Source organism: Rhinolophus hipposideros, assembly GCF_964194185.1.
Source record: "Rhinolophus hipposideros genome assembly, chromosome: 10".
Taxonomy (NCBI): domain Eukaryota; kingdom Metazoa; phylum Chordata; class Mammalia; order Chiroptera; family Rhinolophidae; genus Rhinolophus; species Rhinolophus hipposideros.
This window is the reverse complement of record NC_138056.1, coordinates 47,342,899-47,356,349: the sequence shown is the minus strand read 5'-3', so window position 1 is coordinate 47,356,349 and position 13,451 is coordinate 47,342,899. Positions and strand designations below refer to the sequence as shown.

The 13,451-nt window shown below is 41.0% G+C and overlaps 1 protein-coding gene across 5 annotated transcripts in view; it reads left to right on the top strand.

Annotated features, from left to right (window-relative positions):
• Window positions 1-13,451, top strand: part of FAM168A (family with sequence similarity 168 member A) — a 188,537-nt gene that overhangs the window by 150,505 nt on the left and 24,581 nt on the right. For all 5 annotated transcript variants that reach the window (XM_081061686.1, XM_081061685.1, XM_081061684.1 and 2 more), the window contains one exon: window positions 11,811-11,891. In XM_081061686.1, the coding sequence (XP_080917812.1) occupies window positions 11,811-11,891 (81 nt within the window). The remainder of the gene's footprint in view (window positions 1-11,810; window positions 11,892-13,451) is intronic.

The window sequence follows — 13,451 nt, the reverse complement described above, 5'->3', positions numbered from 1 at the left end:
AACATTGGGAATAAGGCAAGTCAGTCTGTAGTCTCACCACTTCTTTTGAACACTGGGCTGGAGGTTCTAGACAGCATTTGGGCAAGAAAGTGAAATAAAAAGTCATCCAGATTAGAAGGGAAGAAGTAAAATTATCTGTATTTGCAGATGACATGGTCTTTTATATAGAAAATTCTGAGGAATCCACACAGAAAAAAAAATGTTAGAACTAATAAATGAATTCAGCAAGGTTGCAAGATGCAAAATCAATATACAAAATCAATATACAAAAATCAATTGTATTTCTATACAGTTGTAATAATCTAACAATGAAATTAAGAAAACACTTCCATTTACAGTAGCATCAAAACGTGGGCGGCATAAAATACGCTGGTGGCCAGTTGGCTCAGTTGATTAGAGCGCAGTGCTCATAACACCAAGGTCAACAGTTCAATTCCCATCTGGGCCGATGAGCTGCACCCTCCACAACTAGGTTGAGAACGACTCGACTTGGAGCTGATGGGTCCTGGAAAAACACACTGTTCCCCAGTATTTCCCAATAAAAATAAAAACAACAACATAAAATATGTAAGAATGAATTTAACAAGGTACAAAACATATACTCTGCAAACTACAAAATATTGTAGAAAAAATTAAAAGTCTAAACAGGAAAAACATCTAGTATTCATAAATTGAAAAAAACATTTTTAAGACGTTAATACTTCCCAAATTGATCTACAGATTCAGCACAATCCCAATCCATATTCCAGCTGGCTTGTTTGCAGATTTTGACAAGCTGTTCCTAAAATTCACATGGAAATTCAAAGGGCCCATATTAGCTAAAACAATCTTGATAAAGAAGAAAGTTGGAGAACTTCCCAATTTCAAAGTTGATTAAAAGCTACAGTATTCAAGACAGTGTGGTTTTGACTTAAGGAAGACCTGGATCCATGGAATAGGATTAAGTATCCAGAAGTAAACCCTTGCATTTGCAGTCAGTGATTTTCAGCAAGGGTACCAAAAACAATTCAATGGGAAAGAGAGAATAATGGTGCTTTAACCATTAATCAGTGATGCTGGGACAACTGATTGTCCATGTATGAAAGAAAGAAATAAGGCCCCTTCCCCAAATATCATATGTAAAAATTAACTCAAAATAGATCAGTGACCTAAATGTAAGAGCTAAAACTCAAAAAACTCTTATAAGAAAACCTGGAGGTAATTGTGACCTTAGATTTGGCAAGGGTTTTTTAGATCTGACACCAATAATACAAGCAGCCAAATGAAAAAATTGATAAATTGAACTTAATCAAAATTAAAAATTTTTGTGCTTCAAGGATACCATCAAGAAAGCAAAAAAACAACCCACAGAAGGAAATCAAATATTTGTAAATATTTCTGTCTGATACATCTGTCTGATAAAGGACTCAGAACTAGGCTGTATCAAGAACTTTTACAACCCAATAATAGAAAGACAAATAAATCAATTAAGAAATACGCAAAGAATCTGAATAGACAATTCTCCAAAGAAGATATACAAACGGCTAATAAACACATGAAAAGTTGTTCATCTTAATTAGTCATCAGGAAATGCAAATCAAAACCACAATGAGAGGGGTGGCCCCTTGGCTCACTTGGCTGGAGCGAAGTGCTGATGGCACCCGGGTTGCCTGTCTGATCCCCGGGTGGGCCACTGTGAGCTGAGCCCTCCTTAAAAACAAAACAAAACCAAAAAAAAACGAGATACCACTTTGCGCCCCAAAATAGCTATCATCAAAAAGTCAGATAATAACAAGTGCTGGCAAGTTTGTGGAGCAATTAAAACTCACATATTCCTGGTGTATACACTTTGGAAAACAGCTTGGTGGTTCCTGAAGTACTTTTCCTATCTCTGTGACTTTGCTTATCCTGTTCTTTTTATTTGGGAAGGCCAATCCTTTTATCTTTGCCTGACAGAATACTGCCCATCCCACAAGGCCCAACTCAAATTCTAATTTCCCAAGCATACATATATCTAGCAACAGAATTGCAGGGTTGTATGTCTTTATTTGGTATTTCAAAATTGGCCTTCAAAATGCTTTAATTCCCATTGTTTCAGATCTTTCCCAACACTTAATATTGTCAGACTTTAGAATTGTTGTCAGTCTGATAGGTATGAAATGGTATTTTATTCCATTTACTTGCGTTTTGCTGATTACTAGTGTGCGTAAACATCTTTTCCTTTCCTCCCCCTCCTTAGTCATTTGAGTGATTTGTTTTGTGAATTGCATGATTAGATACTATTGGTTTATTTTCATTTTCTTATTAATACCAGTGTTTTATTCTGGATATTAGTCCTTTGTTAAATGTGTTACAAATATCTTTTCTCAGTCTGTGCTTGTTTTTTTAACTTTGTTTATAGCTTCTTGTCATACAGATTTAAATTTTCATGAGTTAAATTAATCAACCTTTTGTGGTTTTTTTCCTTTTGGTCTCATCTAAGAAATACTTTCTAATCCCAAAATCAAACTAATATTCTTCTATATTTTTTTCTAATAATTTTTAAAGTTTTGTGTCCTTAAAAATTATTAAGTCTTTCTGGAATTGGAGAAATTTGAGGTGGGGATCTAGTTTTTTTTCTTCACATGGAAAACCAAGTATCTCAATATATTGTATTGAATATGAATGAGATTCTTCTCTTTACCAGATCTCTTTAAACAGAATACTAGAATAAAAGAGTGAATTGACCTGGGAGGGAAAGGGGTTCATGGACCAAATCATTAATCTGCAAAATTTCATCTTGCTCTTTTATCTCTTTTTTTAGAAGATGGATGCAGGGAGGTTAGGAATCATTCACCAAACAATCTGTAAAGTTCTGAGTATCTCCCATCTGCTTCATATGTGCAGGAAGAAAAAAAAAGCAACATACTCCTGGAGTGGCAATTGAGACAGAAAGAATAGGCCATCTGCTTTCCATTAAAATTTCTCCCCTACTGGCAGATAGGGAACTTGGGAGATATTTTTAGATTTGTAAAAGAATTTTTTCCCCTGAGGAACAGCAACACACTTGGCCTTATGTGCTTACCTACCAGCGATTTTATTATTAGCTTTAACATAGCCTATTTTCCTATTTTTTTCTTTGTGGGTGATATTGTTTTTACACTAAAGACATATCAAGTGAAGCCTGCTCTTGGTGTTAGCAGCCTTCATTCTAGGGCTCACGATGAATGACCCAGAGATTGCTGGCCTTTTATCTGGATGGGTAAATTCTCCCTGAGGATGCAACACTTGGCGCCTAACTGATTACTGGATATTCCTCCTTTTCTTGTTACCTCAGGGGGAGTTGCCTCCCCCTGAGAAGAGCAATGCCTCACTTACACCCTCACAATTCCCTGGAGCTCACCAGTGGGAGCCTGGGTGGCTGTGCCTTGAAGCCAAGGACAGGCTCCATCAGATTCCGCTCCAGTGGGCAGGTAGGAGCCAGTTGTGCAGCACTGCCTGCCTCGGCTGACCTACATTCTCGCCAGTGCAGCAGCTCAGCAGCCAGGCCTCCCAGCCAGTAAGAGGAATGCAGAGCCAGGCTTTTTTCTGGAACAAACCATTCAAGAGTTTAATTTATTTACTTTACTTCTGCCTGTTAAAGAAAAAAGGAAGAAAAAAGTCTACCAACCTTGCAATTAGAATGTTTCCATCTTACTTTGTAGCCTTTCAGCTCACCATAATAAAAATGAGACTTTGCCATCAGGATGAAGTTTTATAGGCTCTGTCTCCTAAACATGTTGGTAGTCTCCCTTCCCCCCTGCCCCTTTATCCCATTGTTACTGTTTTAGCTTTGCCTGTGGCCTATTGCAATAACTTCCTATCTGGCCCCTCCTTCCCTAATCTCTCCCACTCTGAACCCTTTTCCACTCTGCCGCTGGAGTAGATTTTGTAAAACACACATCTGAAACTTCCCAGTTTAAAATCCTCTAGTGGATTCCTATTATTTATTGATGAATTCCATCCCTTAGCCTGGCGTTCAGATCTCTTCACAATCTATCACCAGTATGCTTATTTACCTTCATTTCCTGCCACTCCCCCCACACACACTGTAAACTGCAACCATACTGAATTATGTGTCATTTCCCTAATATGGCATATACATTTTCATGCCTTCATGCTTGAAATGAATACATATTTCTTTGTCCCCACCCCCACACACCTCTAGCAAACTCCTGCCCCTCATTGTTCAAGGAAGACTGAAATGTTTCTCCTTCTGAGAAGCCATTCTCAACTCTCCCAGACCTGTTCTTCACTTCCTCCTCAGCATTCTGCTAACACCCCAATATTATTTGATGATATATATGTTCTGTGTAGATTAGTATAAATAACCTATATTATCTCCCCATGACACTGTAAGCTCCTGTGTAAAGAACCCAGCACCACGCTTGGCACAGAGTAAGCATTTGCTAGATGCTGACTATGTTGATCAGCTAATGATGAAGAAATCTGGATTAAGCCACTTTAGGCCTTCACTGACCACCCACCTATCACCAGGGTCTTATGTCAGTTCAATTTAAAAAAAAAATCTGGGGTAAATAACCATCAGCAGAAGAATGAACAATGCAGGAAGTAAGTGGAATTGTTTTAAGAGAAGGGGATTTGTAAATTGAAGGCTGGCCAAACGTGGCAGTCAGGATAGAGAAGGGTTTAAGGAATTGGGTCTGTTGAATTTGGACAAAAGAAAATTCAGGAACAATAACTGATATCTTCGTATTTCTGGAGAGTTGTCCTGGAGCACAGGGAACAGACATGATCTGTGAGAGTAGACCTAGCATCAGTGATTGGGAAGGTGTCCAGAGTTGGACTCCTTATAAGGTACACTTTCAGCTCAGAATGAAGAATTTTTTGACGTCCAGAGCTCTCAAACAGGAGCTGTGACTGCCTGAAGAGGTTCTTAGCAGACCATCATTAGAAGGCTGTGCTAGCAGAGACTGAGTGGCCAGCCGGGTGGGCCATTATAAAGAGGATTTCTGGGCCAAATGGCAAATTGGACTCAATCACCTCGAATACCTCTTCTAACTCTGTAATTCGTTGCCTGAGTAAAGCTTTTCAGTAACATGATCATGACTTATATTAGGACACTGACTGGGAACAGAATAGCTTTTTTTTTTAACTGAACCATCTTTGACCGAATTGATTCTCTAGAGTAATTCCTGTTTTCCCAGGTTTTGAAGGTGAAATAATCTTGGCAAATAAAAAGAATCTCGGCAAAGAAAACGGCAGCCAAATAAGGTGTGTGCTGAGTAGACTAATGTTTTGAAGAGCGGTAGGGAGCTTTGTAGGAAGGGACTTTGCCTCTCACTCAGCAGGCCTGGCTTCTGTCCCCCCCTATTTACTAGCCGTGTAAGAGAAGTCTCAGCTGCAACATCCTCATCTCCAAAATGGGACTGATAATGTATCTCACAGAGTTAGGGTGAAGATTAAACCAGATAAAGAAGTGCCTGGCTCAGCCCTCAGAGCATACAGATTCAAAATTATTTCCTTCCTCTTGCCCTCTTTTTATTATTATTTTTTTTATTTTGAGAGAATTAAAGTTTTTTTGCTTGTTTGGTTTTTGGTTGCCCTGGCCTTGAGGTGGGGGCGGAGGGCAGTTTTCTTCTTTTTAACCTTCAGACCTAAAATGTCTTGTCTGCGTGTGTCTCCTGCTCACAAAGGAGTAATCCTCTTTGTCTTCCTGTGCCAGGGAGCTAGTCTTCCAACTAGCCTTTTGATACTCTGCTATTTTTACTTTCTAAAGATCAAGTCGTTTCAGAAAAAGTCCTCTGATTTCTCTTGAAAGTAATTTCTAATTTCCATATTAATCAAAAAATAGTTTTCCATTTCTTCCGTCCTAATCCTAGTGACAACAAGAAAAAGGGATTAGATTGTACTGACATCTATAAAGTAATTAAAATGTACACATCAGAATCCCAGGAAACCCAATCACTACTACAGCCTTTGGGATACAAAGGAGAAAATCTCACTTGTGTCTTTACTCTTGACCTTCAAAGAAGATAAATACAGAAGGGGCAGACATGTTTCCAAGGACAACGTCATAGTTACGGTATTTGGTAGGTCTGGAAAAGGCATTGCTTTCGGGATTTCCTTTCCAGTTCCACCAAAGACTTGCTGAATAATCTTAGCCAAAAAGTCACTTCACCTCCCCAGCCTCTGTTTCCTTATCTATAAAATGGGGGGAAATAACAGTAGTTGTTTTGAGTCTCAAGTGAAATAGCAGGTGTGAAAATATCTTTTGTATGAGCAGTGAGTGAAATACAGGTCGGACAATTAAGTTCGCGAACTCATCCAATTAAGTTCGCGAACTCATCCTAGAAGTGCTACCTACCTCATTGCTGAATATCACTAAGGTCACCTTTGAAGTGCTCCCCTTGGGAAGCTATGCACCGACGCCAGCTCCTAGTCCACCCTTCAAAGCAATTTTGGAACACTTTTTCTGGAATGGCCATCACAGTTGTCATATTACCCTTGATGTCCTGAATGTCATCAAAATGTCTTCCTTTCAATATTTCCTCTATCTTTGGGTAAAGAAAGAAGTCATTGGGGGCCAGATCAGGTGAGTAGGGAGGGTGTTCCAATACAGTTATTTGTTTACTGGCTAAAAACTCCCTCACAGACAGTGCGGTGGGAGCTGGTGCGTTGTCATGATGCAAGAGCCAGGAATTGTAGGCGAAAAGTTCAGGTCGTTTTTGTGTAACTTTTTCACGCAGCCTTTTCAGCACTTCCAAATAGTAAACTTGATAATTGTTTGTCCAGTTGGTACAAATTCATAATGAATAATCCCTGTGATATCAAAAACATCGTTGCAACAAGTTCACGAACTTAATTGTCTGACTTGTTGTACGTGGTGAATTATTTGAACTCAGTATCTCTACCCACCGTGAGCCTCAGTAGATCCAGGCAGCCTTGGGGAACACTTGGAAGGCACCCTGCTGGCTTGGGGGTGGGGAGGCAGAGCCTTTCGGAGGCCGGGCGGAGACCTCCGGCAGGGAATAGCCCCACACGAGCGAGCGCTCCATATTATCACCTGAAGCGTATAGTATTCCAGTGGTGGGAGATAGTCCCCCATTAGCAAGGAAACAGAGCATGTCGCCTTAAGTGCTGTGAAGAAAAAACAGACTAAGGAACATAGAGAGGAACGAAAGTTGAGTACTATTTTAGAAAGAATGTAAGGGGACCTTTGAACAAAGTTCCAGGCAAAGGGAACAGAAGGGGCAAAGGTTTGAGACAGGAAAGTGCTTGACACATTTGAAGAACAGCACAGACGCCATTGTGTCTGGAGTCGATGAGCATGGGGGCAAATAGTGGGCGAGGTCAGAGAAGTAGCTGAGGCCCACCTGGGTCATTAAAAGGATTTCACTGTGATTGTCACGGGAAGCTACTATGGGGCTTAACGAGAGGAGTGTCGTTACTGGACTTGATGTTTTCACAGGATTGCTCTGGCTGCGGTGGGAAGTAGACTGCTTGGAATCAAAGGTAGTAGGAGGGAGAGCAATTAGGAAGCTATTGCAATAATCTAGGCGAGAGAGAATGGTGACGTGGAGTAGGATAGAAAGTGTATAGGTCATGAGATTTGGTCAGAGTCTGAATATGTTCTGAAGGTGAATCCGAAAGGATTAGCTGATGGATTAGATGTGGGTAGGAGAGAAAGCAGAGTCAAGGATGATCCCAAGGTTTCTGGCCCGAGGAGCTGGAAGAAGGAGTTGTCACTGGTGAAGAGAAATCTGCAAAACAAGTTTGGAAAGGAGTGGGAAGATAGGAAGTAAAATTTTATTTTTGAATCTTTTAAGTTTGAAATACTAATAGCTAACTTTTTGAAGGCTTAACTGTGTGCCTGGCTCCTAGTGCTTTGAAATCTTAACTAATTGAATACTGCTAGTAACCTATTAGGTAAGTAATCGTAGTCCTTTTTTACAGATGGGAAAACTGAGGCACAAGAAGGTTAAGTAAGTGACCCAAGATCACACACATACTTACCAGTGTTGCTGACGTTGAAACCTAAGCCTAGCTCTAGCTCCGGAGACCACACTCGTCACCTCTCTGCCTATAGCCTGATGTCTAGGAAACATCCAATTGCAGATGTTGAGTTGGCAGTTAGATACTATTAGGTTGGTACAAACGTATTTGCAGTTTCAAAGGTGAAAAATAATTGCAAAAACCACAATTACATTTGCACCAACCTTATATGAGTCAGGAGTTCAGGAGAGTAGTCTGGTCTAGCAACATTAAACTCGGGCATAGTTACCGGACGGATGAGGCTAAAAGGTAAGGTAGAGTCAGCCACCATAAAGGGAGACATGGACATAAGGAGAGAAAATGATAAGATCAACCCCCCCCCCCCCCGAAAATAACTTGCCTTCTCAGGTGTGGTTAACCCTTCAGTCCTGTTCCTTAGAAGAGGACTGGACCAAATAAAGCTCCCTTTAATGCTGGCATTCTGTGATAGCTGCCAAAATCAAGTGACTAAAAGTAATTCTACTTAGAAACGTTGAAGGAAGATCTTGTAATTGCCCCTAAAGTAAAAGGCATTTGAAGTGACCTAACAGGTGTGCTTACCCCTGGCTGCGCAGTCTCTTCACATGCAGACAAGTACAGATTTCAGCCATGAGACTGGATCACTTTGCTTCCCAGATTAACCCCGACTTTCTTCTTGAGAACTGGAAGACCTCCAGATTGCTAATTAAGTGACAAGTTGGCTGCCTTGGGTCTGAAATCAGAAAATGATTGAGGTGGGGGCCGGGGGAAGAGAGATTCATTTTCTTTGGAATTGGAAAGGATTTAGGGAAAGGCATATTAACAAAGATACATTATTAAAGCTCAATATTTACAAATCCCAAAGAAGCTTTTAGGGACTTAAGGATTTAATCTTTGACTTTTAAAATCAGCTTTTCATTGTCAGTCAAAATGCCAGTGAGCATTAAAAAACTGCAGGGAGCAATGAGACCGGCACTTACACACTGCTAGTGCAAGTACAAATTGACAGTCTTTCTAGAAACCAGTGTGGCACAGTATTTGAATATTCTTAGCATGTCACTTTCTCTTCATCTCAGCTGCTATAGACCTGATGTGAGCCCCATCGTCTATTTACAGTAGCTTGCAATAGCCCTTCCCTTCTTACAGTATGTTTCCAACACAGCTATCAGAATGACACTTTTCAAACACAAGTCAGATCATGTTATTCTTCTGCTCAACACCCCAGGATGGCTTCTCATTTCACTCTGAGTAAAAATCAAAGTCCGTACAGTAGCCTGGAAGGCCCTCTGGGAACTGACCAGCCCTTTGTCTCTGACTTCCTCTATTAGCGCCTGCCCCCCTCACTTGTTCTCCTTCAGCCACACTGACCACTTTGCTGTTCCAACTATGTGTCCCATGCGCTGTGAATTCAGGGCCTTTGCACCTACTGTTTCCTTTGAAATGCTCTCTTTTCAGCCTTTGGCTTGGTTAACTCTGTTTCCTTCAAGTCTTTGCGAAAATCTTACCTTCTTAATGTGTCTTATGCAATGCTCTCCCCACCCCAACACTGTGGCACTTCTGCTGTCCTTTATCCTGCCCTTTTTCTCTTTTCTGTAGCACTTAAGACTGTGTTTGTTTGTATTTACTGTTTATCCACTGCCTTCTCACTCCCTCTTAGAATCTAAGCTCCACAAGGGCTGGGATCTTAGTGACTGGTACGGAGTAAGTACTCAAGTATTTGTTGAATGGATGAGCTTTAAAAAATAGCACTGTCTTTTGACCTAGAAATCTAATTTCTAGAACTGGTTCGTAAAGAAATAATCAGAGATGCAGCCAAAATTTACTTAGGTTATTCTCATAGCTTATTTATAATAATGAACATTTGCAAACAACCTAAACATCTAAAAATAGAGTAATGGTTAAATGATTTGATATAGCTACATAATGGAATATTTTAAAGATACTAAAAGTAATGTTTTTAAAGAATGTGTAATTACATGGGAAAATGTTTATAATGTTAAAGTGTTTTGAAGGTAGAATATAAAACTGTATATACCCCTACTTCACACCATATACAAAAATGGATTAATGATCTAAATATAAGAGCCAAAACCATAAAACTCTTAGAAGGAAAGATAAAGGTAAATCTTCATGACCTCAGATTTGGCAACGAATTCTTAGATGTACCACCAAACAATATGAGCCCAAAAGAAAAAAATAAATTGGACTTCATTAAAATTTTAAAAATTTTGCATCAAAGGCATGATCAAGAAAGTGAAAAGACAACCCATACAAGGGGAGAATATATTTGCAAATTATGTATCTGATAACGGTTTACCATCCAGAATATATTTTAAAAACTCCTGTAATTCAGTAACAAAAACAAACAATCCAGTTAAAAAATGAGCAGATGTTTTGAGTAGACATTTCTCCAAAGAAGATACACAAATGCCAGTAAGAACATTAAAAGATGGTCAGCGTTGTCAAGCATTAGGGAAATAAATGTAAATCAAAACCAAAATGCGGTATCACCGCTTCACACCTAGTAAGATGTCTATAATCAAAACCAGAAAATAACAAGTGTTAGTGAGAATGTGGAGAAATTAGAATCTTCATGAATTGCTTGTGGGAATGTAAAATGGTGCAGCCACTGTGGAAAACAGGTTCATCAAAAAGCAAAACATATAATTGTCATACGACCGAGCAACGCTGCTCCTGGGTATATAACCCAGAGGAATTGAAAACAGGACTCACATACTTGCACCACAATGTGCATAGCAGCATTATTCACAGTAGCCAAAAGGCAGAAATGACCCACGTGTCCATCGGTGGATGAATGGAGAAACAAAATGTGGCATAGCCATACAATGGAATATAGTTCAGCCATAAAAAGAAGTAAAGGTCTGATACAGGCTACAACATGGATGAACCTTGAAAATATTATGCTAAGTGAAAGATGCCGGACATAAAAGAACAAATAGCGTTTGATTCCACTTATATAGAGTATCCAGAACAGGCAAGTTCACAGAGACAGAAAGTAGGTTAGAGGTTAACAAGGGGCTACAGGGAGACGGAATGGGGAGTTACTGCTTAATGGGTACAGAGTTTGTTTGGAGGTGATGAAAAAGTTTTACAGATAGTGGGGATGGTTGCCAACATTGTGCATGCAATTAATGCCACTGAATCGTACACTTAAAATGGTTAAAATCACAAATTTTGTTACATATATTTTGCCCCAGGAAAAAATCTCAAAAACTCAAGATGCCTATATAGAGTATGCAGTGGTGGGCTGATCTGGCTGATAGGCTCTCCAGAGACAGTTGTAAGAGTCTCTTCCCAACTACTCCTTCCGTAATGTTGGTAGTTTGAAATTGGCCATGGTGGGAGTATTTACATTGTGGAACTTGGCAAGTGCTACAAAACAGAGCTCCACCGCAGTCCCCTCGAGCCAGTTGTTAAATATTTACCAGCACACCACTGAATATATGTATATAAAAGTGCACAGAGAACTGTCTGGAAGGATAGATGCCAAGTTGTTATTACCTCTAGAGAAAAGAGTATTGCGGCAGGAATGTAAAAGTAAACTTACGCTTTTCCCATACACATTTCTCTATTGTTTCAATGTTTTTACAGTGAGCATATAGACATATATTTCTTGTACTGTTTTTTTTTTTTTAATGGACAGGAAAATCTGCATGTGTCGGGATTGTGGTGTTGGTGGCTTTTCTCTTGAGAGTATAAAAGCTGGTCACATATACTGTCTGAAATGGCCCATGAAGAGGATGAACTGGATTCTGTTTTCTCAGAAATCTGCTTTTTTTCTTGCTTAGCTCAATAGAGCCTTTCTTGTGTCTTTGTAGGTTACCCCACAGCCTACCCGGCAGCGGCCCCTGCTTACAATCCCAGCCTGTACCCCACCAATAGCCCCAGTTACGCTCCAGGTAAGGAGAAAGTGGAGATGGTAGTGCTAAGTGGGGTGGGCAATGGGATCTCTTTGGAAAAACAAACCCACCTGCTGCTGGCCTTGCCCTGTCCTTAATTGCTTTGGGCTCAGCTTGTCCAAGTCTGATTCTCCTGGGAGTTCCTTCTGGGAACTGGGGCAGTTCAGCCTCACCGTGGGGGCAAGAGTGAAATCTCCGTTCTACTTGGGCTTCAGGTTGGCCCGTTTCTCCTCTGCCAGAATGTCTAAGACATGCGTCCTCACAGAACGTTTTCTGCTCTCCCAAACAATGTCTAAATCTGTGCTTTGCTCAGTTGCCCCTGAGGGTATCACTGAAAAACACACGTACCCACACACCCCACCCACACACCCAGACTGTCTGGGTTGCGGAGTTAGAAAAGTGAGAGACTTGCCACCAGAGGGTAAAAAGCTGGTTTCTAACGTGACGCAAGGAACTTATTTTTCACAAATAATAGAGGCCCAACACTCCTCGGAAAGACATTGGTTTGGAAATGTTGAAAAAGTTTCTTCTCGTTTGGGCTAGGAGCATGAGGCGGACTTCGCACTGACCTTACTCCCCACACTCAGCTGGTGTTTTAACACACGCGGGCAGGAGAAAGAGTGTGGGCTCTGCACTGAGCGCTGGGTTTGAATCCCAATTACTCCGCTCACTAGTGGTGAGGCCTTGGACGTGACCTCACCTCTCTGACACATGTGCTCCCTTCCTCAGGGTTGTAGGAGGTTTTATGTAAGTGCCTCTTTGTATTCTCGTCAAGGATTTATTGGTTGAATGTCCTCTGCGCTGGGATAGAAAAAAGGAGAGGATGCCCTCTTTGCCTAAAGTGGCTTACAGTGCATTTGGGAGCTGGCACATAAACAAATGGATGGCTGTACAGTGGGATGGGTGTTGTAAAAGGAATACATAGGAGAGGAGAAGAAGCAGAGGCATGAACAACAGTCTCCTGAGGTTGAAAGTGTAGGGGAGACTTCCCAGAGGGCCCAGAAGTAGAGACTTGAGGAAGAAGCAGGAGCCATTCTTTGAAGCACACAGAGGCAGCGCTGGGCATTCTAGGCAGAGTGGAGCCTGAGCAAAGGTGTGGAGGTGTGAGGACAGACACAGAGGCTACGAGTGGTGGCAGTGCTTGCAGCATGGGAGCGGGAAGGACAGTAGATGAATCTGAGCTGCAGGTGTGCAAGGGCCGTGTTTGGAAAGGCCTTGAGTGTCATGCTAATACCCCCATTTCCTTGTTCAGTAATTACTGTTCTAAAGTTAGAAAGCCTGAAAAGACCTCAGAGGTCCCCCAGTTCAGCCCCTTCTCTTGACAAGGGAGATTCAGAGAAAATCAGTGTTTTGTCCGAGTTACCCAGTGAATCAGCAGTAGCATGTGGACCAGAACCCGTGGCAGATCTTCTGGCGCTTGGTCTAGTGCTTCCCTGGGGCCAATCCAGTACTCACTCTGCTGTCATTCCCTTTTCCTCTGGGACGTTGAGATGACAGAAAACCATGGACTGTGTCAGAAGACCTAGATTTGAGTCCGGACTCGGTTGCTTTTTAGATTAG